General features: G+C 40.2%; 1 protein-coding gene across 1 annotated transcript in view; it reads left to right on the top strand.

Annotated features, from left to right (window-relative positions):
- Positions 1-24,801, top strand: part of ANO4 (anoctamin 4) — a 429,862-nt gene that overhangs the window by 327,788 nt on the left and 77,273 nt on the right. Inside the window, exons 11-13 of the mRNA XM_036759990.1 lie at positions 19,445-19,551; positions 22,569-22,624; positions 24,012-24,133. Of these exons, the coding sequence (XP_036615885.1) occupies positions 19,445-19,551; positions 22,569-22,624; positions 24,012-24,133 (285 nt within the window). The remainder of the gene's footprint in view (positions 1-19,444; positions 19,552-22,568; positions 22,625-24,011; positions 24,134-24,801) is intronic.

The raw sequence follows: 24,801 nt of genomic DNA, 5'->3' as shown, positions 1-24,801 counted from the left end.
CTACCTCTCCAAGTAGCCCAACAATGCATTAAGGTTTTTTTTTTTTTTTTGCTATTTTATTACACTGCTGGCTCATCCATAGCTTAGAGTCATTCCCTTCCCTCCCCCCCCACCCAAAAGCTCAAATATTTTTCAGGTAAACTGATATCTAGCCATGCCTTATCCATTTTGTATTCATGAAATTGACTTTTTGGACCCAAGGTAAGACTTTGCATTTATCTCTGTTAGATTTTAGCATATTAGATTTAGCCCAATGTTCTAGTCTCTCAAGATATTTATGTATCCTGATTCTGTCATCCAATTTATTATCTTTCTGTCCAGGTTTGTCTCATCTACAGATCTGTTAGATATTCCAGCTAAGCCTTTATGCAAGTAATTTGTAAAAGAAGATTGTTTTGTGGCCCTTAAATCCTTCCAGTGTCCAGATACACTGACTAGGCAAGCTAATTAGTGGGGATAAGAAAGCTGGAGGTAGCCTGGTGTAATAAAGAGAGGGCCAGACTTCAAATCTGGGAGATCTGCATTCAGCTTCTGCTTTCAGCACATCTTAGCTGTTATCATCATGGACAAATGGCCTAATTCTAATTGTCCTCAGGCAGCTGTCTATGATCCTAAATTAGAGGCATTCTGCATCCGTAGAGGGAATTTCTGTGCTGGGAGATCCCTACACTGCTGGAAAAAAAAAAAGGTCCGGACTAGTAACAGATGAATGAAAAAAGTACTTATTACGTGCCAGACACTTTGATAAGTGCTGGACACTGTCCTTCTGTGCCCTCAAGGTATGTGTATTTTAATAAAGAGAGACAACACATGTAGAGGAATGGTGGCCAGGAAAGGGAGTTTTGGTCTGGAGAATCACAGGGATAATTATTTAATCTTATAAAACAGACAGTGCTTTCACCTTATCACCAATTAAGCCAGCTCAGCCCTCAGGCAGGAATTCCAGAGCTGAATCCATTAATTCCTCCCTGGGATTGGGAGCCTGGATTCTGGAGGTCCATTGCATAGGTTGCTGGTCCAGGATGGCAATCAGCATGCCTGAAGACAAGATAGCCTGGATGGATGGGTGGATGGATGGATGGATGGATGGATCCGATATGAAGCAGTAGTGAGGGGAAAAGAAAAGAGGAGAAAGAGAAGGCTGAACTAATCAAGCCCTTTCTATTCATGGCCCATTCAGTCCTCACAATGACCCTGTTATGTAGGTAAGGAACATTGTCTTTTATCCCCATTTTATAGATGAAGTAACTCTGCCCAAAGTCACAGGGTTAGTAAGAGGAAGAGATGGGACTGGAACCTAGTTCTTTTGATTCTAGAACCTAGTGTTCTTTCTCTCTCATTGAACTTCTTAGGTTGTGGATAAGTTAGGCTTTGAAAAGAAGCATAAAAAATATAAAATATGAAAGTCAGTGCTTACTCTTAGTCCTTATTTGCTCAAGACATTGAGATTCAAGATTGCTTTGATGTTGCTAAATGAGTCCAACACTTTGGGTATTGCTGAGCAGGTGAACATGTTTATAGACAGATGGGTTTATTAAGATTCACTCTGATGCTTTTTTTCTTCACAATCTGTCTTCAAAATGAAATGTCCACTATAGTTCATCTCTTCTGGTCCCATCTACTACTCAACCCTAACCTGAGTTACAGGCAAAGGAATGGAGATTTCATCTCTATGAAGACATGCTTTTATGGACACTCCCTCTATTAAAGTAGATCTCAACCCATCTAACACTGAGTAAATGAGAATCGCTTGAGATGCAGAGAGGCTAAGTCTCTTACTCAGGGTTACACAGTTAGTAACTAATCAGCAACCATTCATTGTGTGCCAGGCAGTGTGCTAGGTGCTAAGTACGAGTGGTATTTAAATGCTGGTCTTCCAGATTCCAAGGCTAGTGTACTCTAAGTATGATAATAATAATAGCATTTCTATTTCACTTTAAGGTTTCAGAGCACTGTGCATGTTATTTCATTTGATCCTTACAACAATCCTGTGAGGTTGTTGCTATTATCAGCCCCATTTTGCTGAGTCAGAGAGAGATTAAGTGACTTGCCCAGGGTCGGTCACACAGCAAGCAATTGTCTGAAGTAGGATTTGAACTTAGGTTGTCCTGACTCCCAGTACCGTATTCGTACCACCTTGGAGCTTCCTTAATTTGGTATGACCCTGCTGCCTTTCCTAACCTGTACCTGCACAACTTATGTGGAGTCTCAGTAGAATCTGAGATTTTTTCCCCTTACTGTGATCATCCTTTTCGAATGAATTATCAGAAGAAGTGGGGGATTAGAGAATAACTATCTCCTAGACTTAGATATACTTACCCTGCCCTCCAGTCCCCACTACAAAGTTAAGGATCTAGTATCGAAGATAAGTAGATCCTTATGATAAGATCATGACTATAGAAAAGTGTTCACGTTTGGAGTTAACAATACCATCCAGGGATCATAGATTGAGAACTGGGCTGGAGGCCAGAATGTCATCGGGCCATGGAACAAGCAAGAAATGTGGAAGGCAGCCTGGCACCAGCTCCCTTATTTTACAGATGAAGAAGCAGATGCCCGAGTTGGTGAAGTGATTTCCCTCAGATCACAAAGGTTGTGAGTCTCCGTGTTTTGTTTAAACTCAGGTCTTCTTATTCGGGCTCTGCTCTTTCCACTGGACCATGAGGCTTTTTGATTTATGATTGATGTTCTTTTTTCATCCAACCCCATGATGTAGTGATGCAGAGATCATTAGCCCCATTTTTTCAGATGAGAAAACTAAGACTGAGTAGTTAAATTCTGTACCTATGTTCATAAAGCTAGTAAGTAGAAGCCCGGATTCAAACCCAAGCTTCTAGACTTCAGGTTCTGTCCTCATCCACCTCCTCTCCAGCTTTCTTACCTTCCCACCTTTCTGCTGCCCCTTGGGTTATTTTGTCTATTAGAGTATGAGTTTGCGAGTTGAAAAAAGATAATTTAAAAGGAACATAAACTCCTTGAGAGCAGGGCATGTCTTGTGGTTTGCATTTGTATTCCCAACACTTAGCACGATGCCTGGTGCATAGAAAGCCCTTAATAAATGATTTATCTGTCGGTGTTTCCACAAACTGCCAAGATGCCTCTTGTTAGATGCAATTTAAATAACTTGTCATCTCCTGCAAAGGAATGGAGCATGACAAATTACCTTTGCCAGACAACTGTAGATTTGCATGTTACCTGGTACATCCCTTGTCAATCCGCTTGTACCTTCTCCTCTCCCTCCTCCTGCTAACAAATGTATTTAAGAGAAAACCTGAGTGGGAAGTTGATGCATGATGGAAAACTAAAACCCAGAAAAATCTTAGCATAGGGTTTGTCACACATTTGGGGAGGAAGATTAAAATTAATTGGGTGCTTTGTTCTTCAATGAGTTTTCATTATTTCCAAGGCCATTATTTAAATGACAGTTGGCTATATCACCTTTGTTTCTCCTTGTTAAGAATGAAATCTCTAGTTAAAAACTAATTAAGTTACCTAAAGCATTTTTATCGAAGCAACCAACCTTCATTTGGATGCCTGAAGGGCTCGGTTACATGTACAGTTTGGGAGCATTTCTGCCCTGTGCCTTTAAAAACCTATCCTTGTGTTCAAACCAAATTTAGCCATTGGAACAGAGATTTTTAATGTCTGCCATTAATTTGTCCTGTCTCTCTCCCCCATGATTTCCTTTGTTGGCATCATAATTATAAATATTTTCTGAGGTTTTGATGTGCTTTTTAGCTCCATGGCTAGTTAACTACCATCCTTTCTTTCCCCTTCTAGAAAAGATCTTTCCCAGGCAAGGGTGGCATATAGTAAAATATTATAACCTCATTCTCACAGCCTTCAGGCACTCCCTGCTCTTCCAAGGTTGGATTAGATGGCCTCTTAGCTTCCTTCTGGCTTGGAGTCGATGGTCCTAAGGCTTCAGGTTCTGCCCTCTAGGGCCACACAGAAGAGACAGTCCCCATCCTGCCAGCTTTTCAAAGACTTAAAGGTGGGTCCCTACCACCCACCTCCCGGTGTTCTTTCCAAGTTAAACATGCCCACTTCCTTCAGCTGCTCCCCAAATTATATTATCTCAAGGGCTTTCCCCATCTTTACTGTCTGCCTTTGAACACCCTCTATCTCTTCGAAGTTCTTGCTGAAATACAGTATCCAGAACTGAAAATAATACCCTAGATGTTTCCAGGGCAGGGTACTATAAGGCTATCACCTCCCTAGCCCTAACTACCCTGCCTCTTCTACTCTAGTCTAAGATTGCATGAGATGTTGAGTATTGGAGAATCTGGAAGAACTAAGCTCATTTATGGCTTTTGGACACTTACTAACTTTAAGTGCCCCTGAGTAAGTCACTTAACTACTTTCTGGCTCAGTTTCCATATATATATAAAATGGAGATGATATTAATAATCATAGCACCTACCTCCCAGAGTTGTTGTGAATACTAAATGAGAATGTTTGTAAAGTACTTTGCAAACATTAAAAGCTATAAATGCTTCATTGTTGTTCAGTTATTTTAGTCATATCCAACTCTTCATGACCCCATTTGAGATTTTCTTGGCAAAGATACTGGAGTGGTTTGCCATTTCCTTCTCCAGCTTATTTTACAGATGAGGAAACTGAGGCAAACAAGGTTAAGCGACTTCCCCAGGATCACTCAACTACTAGTAGTCTCTGAGGCTGGACTAGAACTCAGGTATCCCTAACTCCAGGCCTAGAACTCTATCCACCTAGCTGCCTTTATAAAAGGTAGCTTTCATTATTACTATTGATAAGCTTGCAGTCTGCTAAAACCCCCAGATCATCTGTTTTCAGGTGAGTTGCTATGTAGTCCATATATTATATTTGTGTTGGGGGTCCCTGACCAGCAAGGACCCCAATCTCAGTATGCAATGATGAGGTGGGAGTCAGGGAAGATACGACTCCGATTTATTGGGAGACATTATCCAGTTTTATAGGGTTTTGCGCTACATGAGCAGAAGCAGGTGTTCAAGGGGTAAGGGGATGACAGCATGGGAAGATCGATATCGGGTGGGAAGAATCTGGATTGTAGCAAACTACGATTCCTACAAGCGTATTGGAAAATTAGGGCTGTTGCAAGATAGTTTCTATGGGAGTATGGGAACAAAGGGGGGTGCTGTCCTACAGTATCTATGGAGGCATGGGAAGGCTCAGGCATGTAGCCAGCTGATATCAGAGCTGTGTCAGCTATGTGAGGCACAGGGCAGGATGCCCTTGTAAAGTATCAAAGATGTTCCAGTAAGTAAAGTATCAAAGCATTGTTGTGTTAGGCACTGGTTCAAGAGCATTAGGTAGTGGCCAGCTGGGTTCCTCTTTCTGGGCTTGAGAGTCCCTAGTGGATGGACTCTGCCTGCATGAGAAGGAAGACTACGAGGGGGAGGGAGGGGGGCTGTTAAGAACGGAGGCCCTTCCTCCGGAGGCCTTGCCATTCCAACTCCTACTCAGCCTGTCTGGTTTTACCCAGGAAACAGGCCAAGTGGTAGGGTCCTAGAAGCTCCAGGGTTGGCACCAACCCCTTACATATTTGTGTGCTTAATTTTGTTGAATCTAAGTCTTCACATTTATTCATTGTTCTTAAAATAGATTTAGCCCAATGGTCTAGCCTTGCTATGGCTTTTTGGATCCTTTCATCTAGCGTGTTACCTATCCCTCCCAATTATGTGTCATCTGCAAATGGTGGTAAGCACAGCATCTTTCCTTCACTTATAAACACATTAAGTAGCAAAGGGACAAACACAGGTCATTGGAGGCTTCCACTGGAGATCTTCCCAAATGACGTCAAATCATTAATGGTTGTTCATGTGAGGCAGCTAGGGGGCAGGGTTTACATGCTGGACCTGGAGTCAGGAAGACCAGAGTTCAAATCCTGCCTCAGACACACTAGATGTGTGACCCTGGGCAAGTCACTCCATCCATTTGCCGTTGTAAAATCTTTGTAATCCATTGTAAAATGGAGGTAATGATAGCACCTAACTCCCAGGATTGCTGTATCAAATGAAATAACATTTGTAAAGGATTTTTCAAACTTCAAAGCTCTACATAAATCTACATAAAGCTCTACATTACCTTGGAATCTGATCATTTCACCAGTTCTGAAGCCATTTATTTGCATTGTTGTCCAACCCAAAGGTGGGGAACCTGCCGCCTTGAGGCCACATGTGGCCCTCTAGGTCTTCAAGTGTGGCCCTTTGATTGAATCCAAAAGTCAAATTGAAGTTTAGCTTCAGTCAAAGGGCCACATGTGGCCTGGAGGTCGCAGGTTCTCCACCCCTGGTCTAGCCCCTACCAGTCCATCTTATCCATGAGAATAGCATGAGAGATTTTGCCAAATGCTTTGCTAAAACCCAGGCAAAATCTAGTGTATCTAGTAGTTTAATAACACTTTTTGAGAAGGAATTTAGGTTAGTCTGGCATTATCTATTCTTGGTGAGGCCATATTGGTTTGTTGTAAGCATTGCTTTCTTTTCTAGATATTCACCAGTCATTCCAACTTTTGCTAAGCCTTATAGGCAAGCTCACTGGCCAGTAGTCTGCACAGACTCCATTTAGTTCCCTTAAGGAAAAAAAGCTTGGGAGGGGGGTTGGGAGAAGACACATTTGCCCTCCTTCAATCCTGTTCTCCACAGTCTCCTAAATATCAGCTCTCTGGTCTTCCAGGCCTCTCATGAGTTCTTAACCTTTTTGTATCACTCATGGCCCCTGGACAGTCTGATAAATTTTCTTTGTCATCCTCTATATTTTATTTTATGTATTTAAAAACATTAGACATAGAGAAGCCTCTGGACTCTATTCTAGATGATGTTTTTACATACATAAAATGAAATATAAAGGATTACTAAAAAAGCCAATTATTTTAGGATACAGATATTAAAATATTAAAAAAAATTGTGGATGCCAAATTAGGGATTTCAGATCTAGTGTTTAGTTCATCTAGACCTTGTGAGTTGAACACATGAAGGACAGCTAACTATTCATTGCTTATCTTGGTTGTCATCTCCCTATTAACTGTTTTTGTTCTGTACTTCCCAGTCCAAAAATTGTTCTCCTTGGCAGAAAGATAGGAATCAAGCCCCTCTTCTTTCTTTCTGTCATCTCCATCATTCCATTTACCCTATGCAGCATTCCAAGACCATCTTTGATATTCCCCTTTTTTGTTCCTATAGCTAAATTTAAAAAAAAATGTTGTCCCTAACTTTCCTGTCCAGAATGCGCTTTTCTGACACCATTCTCAGAGGACCTGCCACAATTTTAGATTTCTTCTCTTTTTGTCTATGGTCACTTCCATCTTCTGTATGTATGTTTTTAAAATCTAAGTTTATTGAGTCTTACTTGTATCCATATTGATCTCTTTAGACAACTTTCCCCTTTCCTCCTCATTAGAATCGTTTCTCTTCGTGTTTTCTGAATGTTATTCATTTTAAAAGTATATTTAATAATGTCTTTTGTTTTTATGTCACCTAGATTTCCTCTCATATCATTCCTCTTTCCAACTCTGAGAGGCAACCCTTATATAAAAATTTTTGAAAAGAAGAAAAACAGACAAAAATTCAGCAAAATCAATCAATATATTGAGAAAAATCTCTGTCATATGCACCCGTATACAGACACCATTAACTGCTCTGCTTTTGCAGAGCCCCCAGACAGGGTGGCTCACTGAAGTCTCACAGGCCTTACTTTTCCATGGCTCCTGGCCATGATTGTAATTCTTTGTTTCCCAAACTTCGTTTTATTGTTTTGTTCAAGGTGTCTGTGCACAGGTGTCAGACTTGCATGAAAACAGATCCCTATGGCTGCATGTTGACTTAGAAAGCCACAAAGGACCATTAGATTTGTTGTAGTCTTTTATTTTGTTAAACATTTTCCAATTACATTTCAATCTGGTTCAGGGCCATGTTAGAGAGTTTTAAATCAGGATCTCTGTGGCCAGTGGGCAGTGAGTTTGACACCTCTAGACTAGAGTATACCCTGATGACAAGATCACTTCTTTTTTAATTTCCGTCCATCTTTGCCCATGCTTCCTCTCTCTGATTCCTGGATTTCTACGTATGAGCATATCTGCTGAGGAGGAGGGGGTCTCAGAAGTCTTAGTGCAGTTTTAAGGGAGTAAATTAAAATTAAATTAAATTACTTAAATTTAAATCACTTTGAAATTTAAGTGATTAAACTTAAACATGTAATCTGTAATTACATACATATGTGTATATATAGGTGGCACAGTGGATAGAATGCTTACTGGGCCTGAAGTCCAAAAGACTCCTCTTCCTGAGTTCAAATCTGGCCTTAGACACTTCCTGGCTGTGTGACCCTGGGCAAATCATTTAACCGTGTTTGCCTCAGTTTCCTCATCTGTAAAATGAGCTGGAGAAGGAAATGGCAAACCGCTCCAGTATCTTTATCAAGAAAACCCCAAATGGGGTCACAAAGAGTCGAACACGACTGGAATGAATGAACATCAAACAACAGAAGCTTATTTTATGCTCTTCTACCAATGCCATCCCTTTGATGAATCCTGCTCCACTTGAATTAGGTACACCCTTCAAGAGACACATTCTAGACATGAGTCTCCTCTGACCAAGCCAAAGTGATGCTAATGAGGTACAGAGGAGAGAGGATTCACTATTTTTGTGAACCTGGGCCTGCCTCAGTTTCTCCATCTGTAAAGTGAGGACAGCAATAGCGCCTACCTCCCAAAGTTGTGAGAATCAAATGGCATATTTTAAAACCATATGTAAATGCTGACTATTTTTGTTGCCGTTATTCCTGCTCTGTAGCCTGTCCTTTGTAAGTTTATGCTCAGACGTCTGGGCTCATAGTTTTTAGTGATGGTTCCTTATGAGATTTTCTCGCTTTTGAGTTTCTGGATGTTTTCAAGGCAATAATCCTTCTTCCTTTGTAGCTGCTCTCTATGGCAAGAGTTCTTAGCACTTTCTGTGTCATGGAGCCCCTGGGCAGTCTGGTAAAGCTAATGGGCCCCTTCTCAGTTATGTTTTTAAATACACAAAATGAAAATTGATGTTCTTGTTTAGTCACTTTTAGTTGTGTCTGACCCTTCATGACAACTTTTAGAATTTATCTTGGCAAAGATACTGGAGGGGTTTTCCATTTCCTCCTCCAGCTCATTTTACAGATAAGAAAACTGAAGCAAACAGGGTTAAATTGTTGTACCAGAAGCGAGCGAGACACACCACAGAGTATAAGTTTTAAGTGGAGAATTTATTAGCCGGCGGCCATCGGGGTACGGCACCACAAATCAATGGCAAATGTGTTGGGGTGATGGCTTGGCTTATATAGGATATGGGGGTACAGAGTGGGTGGGGGGAAACAGGAACAAAGGTCCTGGCTGATCTAAAGATTCAGTCAGGTTATCATACTAGTGGGATAATCTCATTTACATTCCTTGGTGGAGTCCTGGAGCCCCAGGGATATCTGCTAGACAGGGTCTGCCAGGTTATCCTTCAGTAGGATGGTCCTATCTACTGACATTCCTTGGTGGAGTCATGGAGTCCCAGGGGGTTTGCTAAATGCCAAAGATATCTGAGTCCATTCTCTCTAGGGGTGTTTGTCAGTAGCTAGGGGTTTCTCAGGGGTTCCTAATTTTCCTTGTATTACATTCCCCACTTTTTTCTTCATGGGAATTTCAAATCCTTGAAAAAGGAACGATCTGATGGGGCATAGCAATAAAATTAGGAGGCCAACCAAAACGCTAAGCAGGGGTGACAATAAAAGGAACACTAGGTCGTTAGCCCCAGGGGAAGGCCAGACCTAGTTGGAAGACTCAAGGAGAGTCCAAGGAGCCTCCCCAGGTACTGCACTCCAGAAATTTTAAAAAAATGGTATAAAACATCCCACATTTCCCAAAACATCCCACATTTCCCCCTTTTTTAGTCAAAGGCAAACTGAAAGTTTTGCCTAAAGACCAATTAAAGGTATGGAAAAAAACTCTATTTTCCACAGGGTGAAGTTTTAAAATCTCTGTCTAGGTGGAGTCAGGTTTTCCCTTTTCTGTATTTGGACATCCCCAGGGATGGGCAGAAATTGTAAACTAATTGTAAGTAAGCAGAGGGAACATAATAAAAATTCAGGAAAAACAGTCTTGGGAACACAAGGACGCAGAAGGGAAAAAAGCAGGTCTTTGCTCAGGTTCTGGTTCCGGATCCCGTGAGAAAGCCGTCCGCGTCTGGTGCTGTCCCTCTCAGGCTCTTGGAACCACAGGGCGAGGCTCCTATAGGCCCAGATGTCCACTCCTCACACGGGGTTCCCAGAACACATGTAATTTGATGATTAAGAAACACAACATAGGTCCCAGCCACGCAGGGCTAAGTTCTGCCTCTCTGGTTCAGATCTAGAAATTCGCAGACAATTTTAACTTACTATAACTTACAGATACTTTACAAAGGGGATATATTTTCACTTGTACCATTATCTTATACAGTTTTCTTGTATTAGCATCCAAATTTAAGATCTTTTTTACCAAAACACACTTATCAGCTCGAATTTCCAGAATTGATAAATTTTTAGAGCCAATCATACACATCTGATCCTATTGCCTTTTTCAAAATTCGCTATCCCTTCCTTTTATTAGACATTGATCACATTACATCTTGGCCTTATTTGCTTTGCCTAATCATTTTCCCCTTTTTGGATGTTATCCCTATATTATTTCAATTTTTTTATTTGGTCATGAACATAGGTTAAAATTGTAAGCTATTCATACCTATATCCTATTATAATAACTCATTGATATTTCAATATTCATCTATCTATTACCTAACAGATTTAGCATAGTGCTTACAAAACTTCTTGATAATTTAAATTTGCTATGAAAGAAATGAGGGACTATGTCATATATCTTAACAGAAGGAAAGAACTTCCTTAGCTCTGTTTGATTCCAGGCACGAGTCATATCTGATAGCCAATCTTATAGTCACCAGGTGCTGAAAGCAGGGCTTAGGAGTAACCAGGTGGGAACTTTCCTTTTCAGAAAGGAAATAGCAGAGTTGGGAAATAAAGTCAGGAAGATCCTACCTAGGCTGTGACCAAGGTCATCTTCACGACTGCTCCCAGGCAGATCCACCTTAAATTCTCAGCTTGCAATGCCTGCCATGCCATTACTGGCTTCATGTGACCTAGTCCTGTAATCAGAGCTTAAGACAGTATTAAATTGTAGTCCCAAAAAGATCTTAAATAGCAAATAAATATCCTTCAGATAAGACTGCCCAAATTTTATTGAGCTAACAGTTATCAAATCAAGCTACATAACTTTTCCATCTTCTAAATACTTCCTCACACTCATCTCCAACTTACTTTGACCATCTGAAACTATCATTCTTGGGACAAGAGAGGCTTAGCTAACTCCCATTTGTCCCCAAACTTTCTTATCTGCCTTTCCTATTTTCCCTCAACCTTAATTTACCTTTCCAAATCTTTCAAACCCAGTACTCAGTTTTCCTTTACATTTCATTCATAAGACAAAACAACTCATAAGTTAGTAATTTCATTGTCATAACTGTGTATACTGGAATCCCATTCCAGCTTCTTAAACACACAAAGACACAAAAAAAGGGGATTTTTTTTGTGATAATTCATTCTAAAAGAAGGGAACACTTATTAAGAGATCTGCCATCTCATCTCCCCCTAAAGGTGGGTTCTTCTCCATCAGATGGCAGACTTCACTAATTAAACTACCAGGCCAAACCCATCTCAAGTCTTAGTCTAATCTTATCAGTTTTTTTTAAGAAGCCAGGTTGGAGGCTTAGTGGCCCCTACCATCCTCTTATTGCTGCCCCTCCCCTTTCCTTCCCTTGCTACAGGTGGGCTAAGGTGAAATTCTTTTCTTCTTATCTAAACTAAGGGCGGGGAGGAGTAAGGAATTCAGACTGTCCTTTTGAACCTCCTTACTCAAAAAAACTTGAATAAGATATCAAATGGGCCTTCAACCTCCCTCTCAAGGCTTCTATAGATAAGCATTAATTCTAATAATTCTAATAAGGTTCTCACCCAGAAACTCCAACAACTCACAATAGGTTTGAACTGCAACCAATTGGCTTACAGGTGGAAATTCAGCAGGCCTTCTAAAATTATACAAAAAGATTTTCCAAAAGTATTTTCCCTTTTTAAAGCAAAATAACCTTTAAACATTTGGATTCATTCACAAATTAGTCCATAAACCTCCAGATTAACATACATAAATACATCTTTAGATGATACAGGCTTGAAAATCATACCCCTATATTTTCAAGGTATTATAGCAACTCAATTCTTTGTTATTACAGAATTTCTAGATATCACAAAATCCTTTAGTCAAAAAAAGATTTTGTAATGGACCCAATTAAATTAGCTTTTATTACAATGACCAAGTTTACCAGGACTTTTAAGAGCTTTGTCTATAGGAATCCCTCTACCCTGAAAACTTTCACAAGATTGATAAGAATTCATGACTAGATGGTTTCAAAAGTTCTTGTTTCAGTTAATAACCTCAATTTCTTAATTAGCTACAATTCTTAATCTAACAACATCCAGATTATAAGAGAAATTATTCTCTAACAGCACAGGTAATGCGATGTTAACCAATTTGTATATAATAACAAATTTAGAAATGAGTACACCACAAGCAATTATCATGTACTTAAAACTTGAAACAGATTTCAATTAATTACCAATCTAGTGATCATAACTGAGTTGGATAAGCAAATCAAATCTGATTCATAACCACTAGTGGTAACATTTTAATTTCTAAGACCCAATACTCTCTGCATTGTAAAAGATTACCACATTTTTCAATATTGCTGATACATCTGTTTGTCAAATTACACAATTTAGAAATGTACCAGTGCCCTTAACATAATTATGCATTTTAAAACTTGAAACAACCCTTTTATCAATTTAGGTGAACACATTTCTAAATCTCCTTGCACAGAGAATCTTTCATATCATTATTTGAAACTATAACTTTAAATCACCAGATATATTCTCATAATAGAAAACTTTTTCACACAGAAAGTCTGTTCTCATGGTTAAATATCAGTATTATTAATTATTTACTTGTTATAACCACATATAACAGTTCCAAATTTTATCACATCCCTTTAAAAACCCAATTCACATATATCAAAATCAGATTAAAATTGCTATAATATCATTTCTTACCACACAATGGTCTTCTCAAATTTCACAATCTAAGAGAATTTTTGGGCACACAATGCAAGTTTAGAAATACAGAAACGATAATTTTCAGATGACATCTATTGCATTTCCAGATACAATATAGGAATTGTTGGTCTTATTACTTTCGGTATTATATATTAATGTATTAATATATAAATACATGTATCACATATATTAATACATTAACATCCCAAATACACTTTATTTAGCTGTATATTCTTCAGCACCACTACCTCTGGCCCAGGTATAGGAACTTTTGCCTGGCCATGAATGAACTTATGAAAGAAAGAGAAACTTAATTTTGCACCCACTTTTTCCAAGCTTCATCTTATACAAAAATGCCTAAAAGGATTTTTTTTCCCCAGACTCCCAAGGAAGATAAGAGCAGGAAAAAAATCCCTTTTAGTTTTCTAAGGGCTCATCCCTATGTGGGACCTGGCAGCCCCTTGAGGGCTAAATGCCAAAGATATCTGAGTCCATTCTTTGTGGGGGTGTTTGTCAGTAGCTAGGGGTTTCTCAGGGATTCCTAATTTTCGTTGTATTACAAAATGACTTGCCCAGGGCCACACAGCTAGTGAGTATCTGAGGCCACATTTGAACTCAGGTCTTCCTCATTCCAGGCCCAGCACTCTATCCGGTGTTCCACCTAGCTACCTGTAAAAAAGAAAAGAAAAGAAAATATAGAGGGTTAAAAAAGGTATATGGAAATATAGTTGTCAGATAGTTCAGAAAAGCAAAGTTCACAAATCCCAGGTTAAGAACCCTGTGGGGTCTACTTTATGGACATTTGTGGTCACTTCCTCTCCCCTTCCTTTTCAATTTAAAGTCTTCTTTATTAGGTTTGCAGGACTCCAGGCAAATACTGTTTTTTTTTTTAATCAGTCTTTTTTTAGTACATTCCATCCCTGGTCGGGAGCCTTTCTCACATACAAAATCTTAACTGCTTTTATTTCCCAAATTTGCCTTTGTCTCAGTGAGAAAAATATCCCCTGTGATCCTAAATCAGAGAACGTGGTTGGTTGGTTGGTTTTACCATTTCGGTAACTGTTTCAAAATAGCTGGTAGCCTTTGTAACCCTATGTATTTTATTATATGCATTGAAAACCATTTTTCTAGAAAAGAATCCATAGGCTTCACCAGACTGGCCAAATGATTCATGATACAAAAGAGGTTAAGAAGCCCTAACCTAAGATAGTGATCTTGTTTTTTTGGGTTTTTTTCTGTTTGTTTTTGTTTGTTTGCCCAACACTTTATACTCTTTTCAAAAGCTTTCTAGATTCCCTCAGGAGTTGTCCTTTGTCCTCTGGTGGTTAATACCCTGAATCAGGTTTTAGGATCTTTTTCATCTTAAAGTTTTCAACAAAGTTTTGCCTTTGAGTCTAAATCCCTGATATTGGAGGGGAGAAGGAGGACAGAGTTTGCTAGCTTTAGGACAGTCCATTGTATCTTTCTTCCCAGTAAACAAGAACCGCTCTACCCCCTGGGAGGGTAAGAAAATCAACCTCCCAGCTGGGACCTGAAGTAGAGATCGGTTCAGGAGATTGGGTGGTGGTGCAGGTGAAGGACTGGTAGGTGACTCGCTCATTCACCCTCCCATCCCCCAAAGTATCTTCTCTGGTAGCACGGGTCATATTTGTCGCCTGTGTGCATGGAGAGAGAGGCACCATGGTACAACAGTAAGACCTTTGCACTTTTGAATCTGTAAAGCCTGTGTTCAGGTCCCAGCTTCAGGACTATAAACAAGTCACTGGACTTCATTGAGACTCAGTTTTTTCATCTGGAAAATACAATGATTCTTTACAGGGTTATTCTAGGGAAATCATTTCCAAGCTACTCAAGTGCGTTTGTGATCTCATCAATCCAAGAGTTACAGATCACTTCCTGTCTGTGCCTCTGCATCCTGTGCAGCTCTTGCCATTGTTCTCTCCATAGATTGATACAAGAGGGTCCACCCAGCGTGCTGGAGACCTTCCCTCACTATCTCCAGAAGTTACCAGGGTACTAGTGGAGCTCTGGATCTGTCCATTTACTCCTGACACATGACTAGCCCATCTTCTCTTCTTGTCATGGTATTACTTGATGACATCCCTTACTTTGTGGTCTTTCTTTATAGTTCATGAAGCATCTTGATCCCACCCTCTCTCTGCTTCCTATTGCTCTGTGTGATATTTACTCCTATTTAAGTCTTCAGAGGCAGTAGTATTCCATTTCTTGCTGCCATATAGCAACAGTGGTGAAATAATAGAATTGGAAAAATGAGACTTCGCTTTCAAGGGAAGCATGGGGTCATTGCAGTTTCCCCAAAGAAACGTAGCCCACTCTCCCTCTTCAGTTCAGCCCTAGAAATAACTCATTTTACATATCTGCTGATTATCCCAGATATATATATATATATATATATATATATATACACATACATACATATATATACACATATATACATATATACTCATATATATACACATATATGTATGTATGTATATGTGTGTGTACACACACACACACACACACACACACACACACTATTGGATAAGAAGATCCTTAGGGTGTCTATCCTAATGCATGTTGGATTCTGGAATACAAACATTCTTCATCCATTTGCTATGTCCTATGTGCATGGGCAGGGCAGATTCCTTTGAGTTTGCTCTATGACCCTCTGAGCCCAAGAAGCAGAGTTGGGATTGGCATTCGGGTCATAGGCCCATAGATCTAGGCCTGGAAGGGACTTCAGAGGCCACATCACTCACCTCCCTTATTTTACAGATGAGGCCCTTGAGCCCAGTGAAGTGCCCTGCCCCTGGTCATAGAAGCAGCAAGCTCTATCAGAGGCAATATTCGAATCAGCATCCTCTGACTCTAAATCCATAGCTCTATCCATTGGACCACACTGCCTCCCATACCATGTACTTACCATGTAAGAAAGAAAAAAAATCATTGTTTTCAAAGCCCATCACTGCTGTTGAGTGAAGCCTAATGTATCATGATGAACCTGAGCAAGGGCAGCTCTGCGTAGCCCTACTAAGAGAGAAGGAAGGAGAGGCAGTTTAACTGAGCTTTAAAGATGGGCCGTTCACTCCAAATTTTCTTTCTGGGAGAGTCTCACTTATCAGGCTTCAGGTATCACTCTGCCCAGCAAATCAAAGAGGCATCCTTCTTATTTGTTGTCTTGTTCTTTATGGCCGCTTTATTTGGCATTAAAATGTAATGACATGTCTCAGATAAGATGAAGAAGCTAAGGGCATAAAACCAAACTCGTCCCATCTGAGATTATGTCAGCATTTCCCCCTCTTCCCCTGCAGTCCTGAGACATGGCTGCAGAAGGAGCTTTTCCAGGGGAGCTGTCACAGTTTTGAGTCTGCCCCCCTGCTCTGGCACTCAGTAGGTGCTTCACTCACACTCAATGGCGTTGTAGGCTTTACCAGACTGCTAAAGGGAGCTACGACACCAGAAATGGGAAGTGTCCCTGTCCTAGGGTTCAGCTGCAGACTGGGTGGGAAGGCCCTGCAGTACTCAAGGTATACCAGTAGGCCAGATAGTAATGTTCAATTGCTATGGTGGTAAATATTTTTCTTTGGATAGAATAGGGAGAGGAAATAAAGCTGATATACCAACATTTCTCCTTTAGAGTCAATTCAACTGATTAAAACCATTTCTGCCAAATAATTTAATGCTGCTCAGGACAATGCTAAATTTCTTTTCTGGGTCTTTAGTAGACAGGTCTGCCAAGGAGGCATTGGCTGTTCCATGAGCAGAGACACTTGGGTTCTCTCCCAGGATGACAGGATGGGGAGAAATGGAGGCAGAGCCATGGTCTTGGTTATGGAGTTAATAGATTTCAACCTAGAGGGTTTAACTCCTTCATTTTACCAGCAAGTAAACTGAGGCCCAGTGAAGCTAAGCACATCACCCAAGATTCCACACATATCAGAGGGAGAATTCAAATCCAGGTCCTCTGATTCTGCAAGCAGTGCTCTTTTCCTCTGCACCGTGAATTTCCCTAGTTATTATAATTGTTCCTGGTAATTTCCCAGTATTTAAATTAAATATTATTTATTTAAATTAAATTAAATATGATTTACATTTTTAATTAACAAGCATTTGTTTGCTTTTTTCCCTATCCCTTCCTGCTTCCATGGGGAAAAGAAAAGGAAAACAAAAGCATCTTGACAAATACGCAGCCAAGTCAAATCATTTCCCACACTGGCCATATCCAGAGAAGTGTGCCCCATTTTGCATCCTGAGTCCCTCTGCAGATGGGCGGTGCTCCTTCTCACTGGTCTTCCAGAGCCGTAATTGGCCATGGTGTCAGTCAGGGCTCTTCAGCTTTGCAGAGCTGTTGGGTCTCGCAGTATTGTTGTTACAGCATAAATGGTCCTCCTGTTTCTGCTCACTTCCCTCAGCATCATGTGTTAATATGAGCTTCCTAGTACCATTGGTGCCACTAAGGATACCCTGGGGCAGAAGGAGCACCAATTCCATGCTGCTCCTAGGCTTCCTGAGGAGCTCACCTGGCCACAAGGGCCCCCAGGCAGTCCAGGAGCTTTCACTTGTACCCCAAACCCCAGCACCAGAGCCTGCCCCACTGTAGGCAAGTAACAAATACTTGCATTACGATTTGTGTATTGATTAGTGGAATTACTTCAGAAGTTACTCTAATGACAGTAGAAGTGGCTCAGAGAAATGCCATCACCAGCAGCCCTGAAGGTCCCTGGCTCTGACCCAACAGATGTTTCCTCAGTCTGAGGAGATAACCTCCGAGACAGACACAGGAAACTGTCCAAATTCATTCTCTGCTCCACCTCATGAAGTCAGCCTAGGGTACATTTCCCAACTTGATCCCCTAACAAAAGAATTTCCTAGTCTCTATTATTATTATTTTAATTTTTTTTTACAAAAAATTCCTGGGTCTAAAATGCTGAGATAGATATGTTTCCTAAATTGTTCTGGGGGAGTTTTTTTTAATTAGTTTTTTCGGGGTTGATTTAACTTAGTGCTCTTGCTGAGAAATGAAGCATGACTTTTTTTTTAATTATCTAACATTTGAAATTAATGCTCCAAATTATGAGCCTGAGGGAAATAGTGGGGAAAATATTGAACTAAAAGTTACAGGCCTGGAGTTCAGATCCAGATGCTGCTATTTTCTAGTTCCGTGGTTTTAGGGAAGTCTTTTAGCCAATTGAGGGTTCAGCTGGAGAGGGCTGGACTAGAGGACTCCGAGAGTCCTTTCTGGTTCTGAACCGATGATCCTGTGTTCCTGATCATGTGACCTTGGGCAAGTGACTTTTCTTTCCTGAGCCTCAGTTTCCTCATCTGTAAAATGTGGGGGTTGGAGAAGGCGATCTCTAAAATCCCTTCCAGCTCTGGAGGCCCTTAGCTGAGGACCTCAGCCTGGAGAATGTCCTGATTGCTCTGGCAGTTTCTTCATTATTGGATCAGGCTGCATCATGTTAACCCTTGTTTGCTCTCAGATAGGTTATTCAGTCAGCAAGCATTTATTGCTATTGCTAGGCTGGCTCAGTGCACAGAGCGCCGGGCCTGGAGGCAGGAACACTTGCCTTCCTGAGTTGAAATCCATCCTCAGACACTCACTAGCTGTGTGACCCTGGGCAAGTCACCCAGTTTGCCTCAGTTTCCTCGTAAGGAAAATGAGCTGAAGCAGGAAATGGAAAACTTCTCTAGTATCTCTGCCAAGAAAACCTCAGATGGGGTCATGGAGAGTTGGACATGACTGAAACAACTGAACAACAACAAATGGGCTAGGCACCGTGATCAGTGCCAGGGTATGGGTGCAAAAATGAAACAGTCCCAGCCCTTGGGGAGCTTACCTTTTCTGATAATCAACTAATCAGTAAACATGTGAGTCCCTACTATGTGCCAGGAACTGTCATCATTTCAAGGGAGGCAAAGAAAAATAAATGAAAAGCTACCTGTCCCCCAAGGAATTTACGTTTTATTAGGGATAACATGTATATAGAGCTTCAGTCAGTCAATCAGCATGCATACATTAAACCTCTACTATATGCCATAAACTGTGCTGGGTGATAGGACTGGAAAGATGAAGGAAAGAATATCTGCCCTTGAAGGGCTTACCTTCTACCAGAGGAGACCACACAGTCCCTTATGTGTTCACATAAAAGACATTAGGTCAATTAAAAGGTTCTCCCCTTTGTGTCCCAGCTCAACAACCGGGGTGCTCTTTGTACTCTCACCTGTAATTAATGCCTCGCACTTCTGTCTTTATGTATGTATGTATGTGTAGCTTCATCATTCACAACAAAGACACTTTCTTCAACAACGCCACCAGGAGTAGAATTGTGCATCACATTTTACAAAGAATTAAATATGAAGAAGGAAAAAACAAAATTGGTAAGTATTCCACCTGAATCACTTAGCCTAGATGGAATCGGTAGGTGAACTTGGGAAATGCCACTGATTGACAAAGCCTGCTCATAGGAAGAAGAGCCCTTCTCTGGATAATTTTAGGATTTGTAGTGTTTCTGAGGTTATCTTCTTTTATATGGCAATGTCTCATTTACCCACTAGCTTGGAGGAATGATCCACTCAGTAGGAGTACTAATTGTAGTAGTGTATTACTTATAGTAGTAGTAGTAGTAGTAGAAGCAGTAGTATTAGTTGTAGTAGTAGTAGAAGCAATAGTACTAGTTGTAGTAGTAGTAGAAGCAGTAGTACTAATTGTAGTAGTAGTAGAAGCAATAGTATTAGTTGTAGTAGTAGTAGAAGCAGTAGTACTAATTGTAGTAGTAGAAGCAATAGTATTAGTTGTAGTAGTAGTAGAAGCAATAGTACTAGTTGTAGTAGTAGTAGAAGCAATAGTACTAATTGTAGTAGTAGAAGCAGTAGTACTAGTTGTAGTAGTAGTAGAAGCAATAGTACTAGTTGTAGTAGTAGTAGAAGCAGTAGTACTAATTGTAGTAGTAGTAGAAGCAGTAGTATTAGTTGTAGTAGTAGTAGAAGCAATAGTACTAATTGTAGTAGTAGAAGCAGTAGTACTAGTTGTAGTAGTAGTAGAAGCAATAGTACTAGTTGTAGTAGTAGTAGAAGCAGTAGTACTAATTGTAGTAGTAGTAGAAGCAGTAGTATTAGTTGTAGTAGTAGTAGTAGAAGAAGCAATAGTACTAGTTGTAGTAGTAGTAGAAGCAGTAGTACTAGTTGTAGTAGTAGAAGCAGAAGTAGTACTAGTTGTAGTAGTAGTAGAAGCAGTAGTATTAGTTATAGTAGTAGAAGCAGAAGTAGTACTAGTTGTAGTAGTAGAAGAAGCAGTAGTACTACTTGTAGTAGTAGTAGAAGCAGTATTATTAGTTGTAGTAGTAGTAGAAGCAGTAGTACTAGTTGTAGTAATAGTAGAAGCAATAGTACTAGTAGTAGTAGTAGTAGAAGCAGTAGTACTAGTTGTAGTAGTAGAAGCAGAAGTAATACTAGTTGTAGTAGAAGAAGAAGCAATAGTACTAGTTGTAGTAGTAGTAGAAGCAGTAGTACTAGTTGTAGTAGTAGTAGAAGCAATAGTACTAGTTGTAGTAGTAGTAGAAGAAGGAATAGTACTAGTTGTAGTAATAGAAGAAGCAATAGTACTAGTTGTAGTAGTAGTAGAAGCAGTAGTATTAGTTGTAGTAGTAGAAGCAGAAGTAGTACTAGTTGTAGAAGTAGAAGTAGTAGTAATACTAGTTGTAGCAATACTAGCACTAGTAATTGCTGACTGTTGTAATGGTAGAAGGTGCTGATTTGCTTTGGCAATTTCACGTTTGCAAAGTACTTTACATACATCATTTCATCTGCTGCTGACAACAAATGTATGAAGATGAATCATTATTATTATTATTTCCATTTTACGAATGAGGAAACTGTGGCACAACAGGTTTCTATGACTTGCCCAGAGTCACATAATAAGTCATACAATTATAGGAGCACAGATTTAGAGATAAAAGGGCCCTTACAGTGCATCGACCTCCCCATTGTGCAGATGAGGAATCTGAGGCTTAGAAAGATTAAGTGGCCTGCCCCATGTCACACAACTCATAAACATTGGATAGTAAGTAAGAAAGTAAGGATACAAATTCAGGTGTTCTAAATCTAAATTTTTTTCAACTATACCACTCAGTTTCCTAATTCTAAATCAACTTTTTATCTATAAGTATTATAAAGAGTTGGAATTCTCAACCTTTTCCCCATAATCCCCATAAAAATTCCCCAAAAACATACATGAACTTTTCACAAATGCATATCTACTCTCTCTTTAGTGGGAGACCAACAATCCAAACTCTCTAAGGTTTCGTCCATCTCCAGATCCCATGATCCTTAATCCTGTGATCCTTGTCAGTTTACAGATTACCACCCCCCCACCAGAAAAAGTACATTTTTATACCTCAAACATGGTTAGATAGAGCACTAAACACATTTAAAAAGTCTTTAGAATGCTACTTAACATTAGGAAGTAAACCACTGATGCCTGTCTGAAGGAGGCAGCTGCCCATGGGCATCCTACTTAGAAGAAGAATAGAGACTGTCTGTGACTTCATTCACACAGAAAACTCCCAGATGAGGAAACTCTCTGCCCATGCAGATCAGCACCTTCTTTGCATTTTATGGTCTCAGATGCTCAGAGCACTGAGAGGTTAAATGAGTAACACACCTACTATGTGTCATAGCTGGTTGAGGAGTTGAGAAGAAACTTGCTGCAAAAACATCAGCACTTCAAAAATCTCATAACAATGGAATGGAAAAGAGAAAAATTACAGGTTAAACCAAAAGCATGGCGCTGCCCATGGTGCTGACAGATGGGGACCAATATGCAGCAATGGAAGGTTCCCCTGTATCAGAGAATATGAGCCTGGTAGCGTAGTGTGGTGGAAGGAGAACTCGGTTTAAAATCAGGAGACCAGCATTCAAATATAATCCTCTCTGTGTGACCTTGGGTGAGTCCTTTCTCTGCTTGGTGCTTGTTTGCTCATCCATAAGATGAGAGGGTTGTACTGAATGACCTCCCAGTTTCCTTCCAGCTCCATGGCTGTGATCCTCCAAGTCTTGCCTCTTCTCCTTGTTCTCCTTGTGGCTTTGGGGAGGTGACTTCATATGACCAGAGGATCATTGATTTCAAACTGGAAGGAACCTTAGAGATGATTCAGCCCAATCCTTTCGTATCCTAGACAAAATGTAAGATGGGGGTTGGATCAGTGGACCTTGAAGGTTCCTTCTAGGTCTAAATCTGTAATTCTATACATCACTTACATTCTCTCAGCCTCAGTTTCCTCACCTGTAAAATCAGGGGTTTGAACTAGACAACCCCTAAGGTTCCTTCCACCTTTAAATCTATGACTCCCAACGATTCAAACTTTATTTTGATTTAAAATGGATTTTTTGTTTTCCAGGTCTGAATCGATTGCTTACTAATGGCTCCTATGAAGCTGCATTCCCACTTCACGAGGTATTGTCCCTCTTCATTCTCCACCTTATTTTAATATCCTGATTGCTAAAGATCCCCTAAGTCAAGTCCTTCTTTGGCACATCATGGTGGTCTAGAGGGAGCTGTGGATTCTCCAAAACTCTACCAACAGAGCACATGTCTGGCAGGAGCCAACAAGCTGGAAGGAATTTGAGTAGGGGGCCCAACAACAAGCTGTGTGGCTGTCTTCTGTGGCTCAGTCTATCTAAACATAAAAAGGCTCATCTCCAGGAGTTTGACCGCCAGGGATCCCTTTGGCCCCACCTGCTCACAAAGCCATCTTTTAAAGCATGGTGTAATTGTAATTGCTGTAAATCAAAAAGGCATTCACCTAGATGGTATAGTGTATAGAGTGATGGACCTGGAACCAGGAAGATCTGAATATAAATCTCGATTCAGATACTTAACTAGCTGCATGATGCTGGGCAAGTCATTTAACCTCATTGTGTCTTGGTTTCCTTGATTCCAAGGACACCCTGGTGCCTACTTTCCATAAAGTATCCCCAAATTCATACTGATATTTTAAGCTAGCTTTAAATAACATGGCACAGTCCAGTTTTAATCCAGGACTAGGATAGAAATGATCTTTGTTACATTCTATTTACGTATTTATTATGTCTGTGCTGCAACTGACTGATCAGCTTTTTCTATACAAAAGTAGTATAATCCCTGTTCCAAAAGCCTCTCCTACAGAGGCTATATAAACTGTGGCTGGCTCTTGAAGAGCATCAAAGCCAAATGGAATATCAAAAAAAAATGTTTATTCAAATCTACTACAGGAATATTGCTAAGGTAAGCCCTGAACTTAGAGATAAAGTATTTTCAAGGTAAAAGAAAGTGATTCAGAGACATACAGTTCTGTTATTCTATACCTCTTCAAATTACATTATCTAACTTGGTATATACTTCATTGGAGTATATTAGCATATACTGAAGTAAATAGGAGTCAGGAAGACTTGGATTCTAATACTACCTCTTTCATATCCCAGCTGTGTGACCCTGGACAAGTAGCTTAATGATCTACCTTTCTAAGTGACATTCTTGGTTGGGGAGTAAACACTCTTCTTTATATTCTCAACACTTGGCATTTATCTGAGTATATGTCCTATAAACCCAGTAGAATGTCAGCTCCTTGAGGGCAGGGAATGCTTTGGGCTTTGTCTTTGTATACCCAATCCCAGCACATAGTAGGGGCATAATACATGTTCGTGGAATAGAATTAGTTTTTTTGATGTATACTCATGCTGCTCTTCTATTTATAACCTGATGTCAGAGGGGAATGTTGTTAGGTGATATTACTCAGCGCCATTTGTCCGTAATAGCATCAACAATCTTTGTTTTTTTTTTTTCTTTTTTTCCCCAATGCTAGGGAAGTTACAGAAGTAAAAATTCCATTAGAACTCACGGAGCAGAAAATCACAGGCACCTGCTATATGAGTGCTGGGCCTCTTGGGGCGTGTGGTATAAATACCAGCCCTTGGACCTCATAAGGTGAGTGTTGACCTGCTTCTGACCACAAATGCCATCTCTAGTCCAAGATCCAGTGGTAAGAGAGCAATAACGGGTAGAAGGAGCCATTCTTATAAGAAAAAAAGGTAGCTGAGATCCCCAGATGTTGAGTTGATCCAACTAACCTCAACTAAGGAAAGATGATTCATCATGGTGGAAGGGATGCTTCTTTTCTTATTGTCTGCCTTCTTACTGAAGGGGCTCTACTTGGGAGGAGGACAGTGTTTGCTAACAGAAGGCTATGAGAACAAGTACATTCCCATAGTGCAGAAATATGTATGGCATTCTGGGTCTCATGTTGTTCTCCATCAGGGACAAGGGGATCAGAATTTCCTACTTCATACTTTCAGCACTGTTTCCTTAATCGAAAAGATAGTGCCATACAAAGAAGGATCCTAAAAGGCCCCAATATAACAGTAACCTTTTCATCTTATCTGTATTGTCCATAGAATAGTTGTGTTCATGTGTGTGTTTTGTCCAGACCTGTGATTTCATTGATAAAAAGAAAATTCTGGTGTGGAAACTCCATTCAGTGAGGTAGATCTTAGAGAGTCTTCTGGGAGCCCTGAGAAATTAATGTGTTTACCTGTGGTCGCAGAGATGGTATGTTTTCTCACCACGATGCCTTTCAGAATACCGAATGCTCCTAT

The sequence above is a fragment of the Trichosurus vulpecula genome, chromosome 5 (assembly GCF_011100635.1).
Source record: "Trichosurus vulpecula isolate mTriVul1 chromosome 5, mTriVul1.pri, whole genome shotgun sequence".
NCBI classification, from domain to species: domain Eukaryota; kingdom Metazoa; phylum Chordata; class Mammalia; order Diprotodontia; family Phalangeridae; genus Trichosurus; species Trichosurus vulpecula.
Note: the sequence above shows the minus strand (reverse complement) of the source record. Positions and strands in the feature narration are given on the sequence as shown.